A 3,927-nucleotide genomic window follows, 5' to 3' on the forward strand; every position below is an offset into this window, starting at 1 on the left:
GTTATATAGCGGCTTCAAATTTCGATCTTCTTCTGGAAGCCATTGAAAACCAGTTCCATTTTCAAAATCAAATCTTCAATCTCTCTCTTTTTACTTTAACACCATGAAGAAGACAACTCGTAGATCCAAGCAATCTACTCCCGTCGATGTCGCGGCTTCATTCGCAATCGAAAAGCAACATTATGAAGAGAGGATTCGCCAACTCGAACAAGAGAACAATGCATATGAGGTCAGTGTTTGAATTTCATCGCGTATTGTTCGTTTTGGATCTGGATTATGATAGGTTTAGAAGTTTTTGTATAGATAATGTTTGGAATTTTTGAAACTGAGATTGTTGATTTCTTAGGGATTTTGATACTGAGATGGTTTAATTCAATTTCTTAAACTTGATGATGTATTATTTACTGTAGTTGAATATTAATTGATGAAGAGGAAATGATTTATTGGTGTTGTGTAATTTGGCAGACTGAGAATGCAGAATTGAAGAAACTAAAGGGGGATGATTCTTCAGATTCTAATGATGGAGTTGAGAAGCTTAAGAAAGAATATCTTCAGAAGCTGAATTTACTTGAAGACCAGGTAAACATTAGTTTCGAGTGGGAAATGATAAATGATAAATGTCAGGGTAAGATTGTAATATGTGCTTTTCTGCTATGCTGTTGCAGGTATCAGAATTGAAGAAAAAACTGGGATCTCAATCCCAATTTTCAACTCATAGGAAAAAGGCCGATGAGTCGACTAGGCAATTGCAATATGAGATTCAGAATTTGAAGGCTCAGAAGGTGAGATTGCTTGAATGTTCTCTTTAATCTTTTGTTTTAGTGCTGTTTTTTGGTTTTGCCAAGTTTTCTTTAGCTTTGGGTATTGAAAGGTTGTGTGTGCATATAGGCCAAACTGCAATATACGAACAAGTTAGAGTCTGTGCGATTCAGGCTAAGCAAGGCCTTACTTGAAAAAGAAGTTCTCCAGGTATGTTTTTAACCTTATCTTACATCATGATTGAGATTTGGACTGAGAAAAATCTGAGTAATAATGTAATAGTGCTTATGTATGTTATCGGTATAATTTGATTCAGTGGTTTTACCTTTATCTAGTATATTTATCTTTTGGAAATATGTTTCTGTGTATAATTAGCTTAAGAAGGAAGGAAGAAGGAATGAAATCAAGACTTGCAGTTTGCTGACTTCTATTGAGAGGCTTAAAATGGTTAGTTTGTAGGATCTTACTCCAGGCTTTTTATGCTCTCATGGTTGTTACTATAGTCTTGTTTTTTAATACATGTTACTTTTCTCTCGTTTTTTCTTACATAAGGTATTGCAACGGAAGACTGAGGAAGCTTCTGTTGCTATCAAGCGTCTAAGAGATATGATAGCTGCACGAAAAGCTACATCAAATCGATCATCAGGTTGGAAGATCTGAATATATGTTTAGTTTGAATGATAAATTATTTAACTAGTGTTTGCCCGGTTACATTCATTCATTTCCTTGCGTTATTTGCTGTTTTTCATGTAGGTGCCAAAAATAAAAGTAGTCAAGTAATTCAGGTAATTCCCCATCTACTTAATTGTTTGTTGTTTGCATATAAATCAAACAACATACGATACAATGTTATTTAAGGTCGATAGGCAGTCACTTCGATCTGATGTATATATAATGACTGGTGCAGGATGCTGAGCATGAACTTGAAGTCACAACTCAGCTGCACAAGTTATGTTCCCAATACGAATCCAAAATTGAAAAGTAAGTCACTCCTATTGTGTTAGATTTTGCGATGATTTTACTTCAGGAAAGTCTGTGTATAATTTGGTTTGAACTGTCAATAACAATGATTGTCATATACTCTTAGCAATTCTGTTGGAGACTTAGATTAGAGGTGCCATTTTATTTATCTTTTATTATTTGTTGGCTCTACATTCTTCAAATGTTTTTGAGGTCTTTGTAGCTTGGACATTTGGTTTTTGTTACAACTGAATGTGTAATTATATTTGATTGGTGTAGGTAAGAAACTTACATGAGAGGAATATATCTGTAATTTGAAGAAATTTGAAGTTTTCTTACCTACATCAATCAAATATGATTACACATTCAGTAATTGGTGCATTCTATTATATTTGGTGTAGGTTATAAGAAATATTTGGCTCTGTATTATATTATTCTAACAGCTTGTATGGTCAGGATGATTGAGGAGAATGCACATCTGAAAGAAGAAATTGAAATGCAGAGGCAAGATAATTCAAGGTGAAAACTTTTAGTCGGTTAGATTTTGCCATATTTAATGCTTGAATTCTACGAGATTGTAGTACCAATTATGACTCTCTTAGATGGTGAATTTTAACTCCCTTTATTACTTCAAGGTCTGAGTTACGCGAAGAGGACCTCAACAGCCCGACGAAGGATTATGATGATATTCAAGATTTAAAGGAACAAGTAGACAACCTTAGTTGTCTGCTTAAAGAATTACAATTGCAGAAGGAAAAGAATGAACCCAGGGATAAGAGCCAGGTTTGGGCCATTGACATCAAATTATAACTATATCCGTATATAACATTAGATTCATTTTAAACCAAGTCGTTTACTAGGGAGAAGAAGTAAATTATTTATGAATTACAAGTAAAATAGGTTGCTAATTTCTTAAACTATGGTGTGTTATTCAGAAGGATCTAGCCCATGCTCTTTCTGAAGCAAGTTATGCTACGGCAAAAATGGATACCCTTGAAAGGACTAGTTCAAATGAAAATAGTGTTAAGAGGGGGAGAGCAGATGAAGGGCTTTGCTGTTCTTGTAGTAAGAAGTCCTTATGCAAGACTACAAAGTGCAAATGCCGATCCACTGGTGGGAGCTGTGGACCATCATGTGGCTGCTCACTTTCTAAGTGCACAAATAGGGAGCTAGGCACATTACCAGAAAACGAGTCACTAAAATTAGAAGATTCAGAATGCTCTACAAACAAAGATGGCGAAACTGTGATCGCTTCTGAATGTGCTAAACTACTCCAGAACGCACTTGTTCAAAAACCTGCCAACCAGGTGCCCAAAAAGAAACCGTTATGTGACATTCAGAACTCACTGGTATTCTCCATTCCAACACTCTGATCTCAGTCACCAGAAAAAATTCCTTTATTGCACTTGGCACCTATTTTAATAACATGGTTGAGATATATACAGCTTAAGTTTGAAATGTGCTCTGCAGTTTTCTCAACTTGCTTTCTAATCCAGAGAACAATTTGATTGCAGGGTAACATGGATGCTCAAAAGAAAGGCAGGAAAAAGAATGTCCGGAAGCCAGCAATTCACCTTGTTACCAAGGATCCAATGTCCTCTTCGCCATAAAACAACAGAAGTGTTGAAACATACAAAATTGTAACATGGGAAAATAGTTCAATGAGGTTGGACTAGGTGAAGAAACCAGCTAGGAAAGAGCAACTGTGATGGCGCCTTCCATTAGTAGCGCAAAGTTAACTTTTTGATTAACTTGCCATTTTGACACCCATTCTTCTGTTCTGGGGATAATATAGAGTTATTATGGATTTGTTATTCTCGTATCATGCTGAATTGTCGAGTGCGATTTTACATTGTTAATTTGGATGTCTTGTTTAGTATGGAGTTGTGAGAGTGTGGTTTCAGAATTCGATACGTTCAATAAAAAGAAGATTTTATAAATTCTACAAAATTAATAGTAAAATATGTTTCTCATCAACACATTTATGTATTATGTTGCTTAGTAGGATTAGAGAGCCTACACTCCTAATAAATTTTGGAGTTGCTCTTTACTTTTAAAACTTAATATTGTAAAAGCCATGAATTTGGGACTTAGAATGATGCTGTGGAAATACCAAGTACCTTTCCTCTATAGCAATTTTTTTGCAAAAAGTATTATTGCAATAAGGAAACATTTTACCAAAATAATTATTATAATGAAAACAATTTT

At 34.8% G+C, this 3,927-nt stretch overlaps 1 protein-coding gene across 1 annotated transcript; it reads left to right on the forward strand.

Annotated features, from left to right (window-relative positions):
• Positions 1–3,696, forward strand: LOC127088267 (kinesin-like protein KIN-4C). The gene is made up of 12 exons (XM_051029183.1): positions 1–229; positions 466–579; positions 666–782; positions 889–969; positions 1,135–1,206; positions 1,312–1,405; positions 1,513–1,544; positions 1,667–1,740; positions 2,176–2,238; positions 2,355–2,502; positions 2,655–3,068; positions 3,234–3,696. The coding sequence occupies exons 1-12, from the start codon at positions 104–106 to the stop codon at positions 3,327–3,329; spliced, it is 1,431 nt and encodes a 476-aa protein (XP_050885140.1). The 5' UTR covers positions 1–103; the 3' UTR covers positions 3,330–3,696.
• Positions 3,697–3,927: the final 231 nt, after the last annotated feature.

This window comes from Lathyrus oleraceus, chromosome 5 (assembly GCF_024323335.1).
Source record: "Lathyrus oleraceus cultivar Zhongwan6 chromosome 5, CAAS_Psat_ZW6_1.0, whole genome shotgun sequence".
Lineage (NCBI taxonomy): Eukaryota > Viridiplantae > Streptophyta > Magnoliopsida > Fabales > Fabaceae > Lathyrus > Lathyrus oleraceus.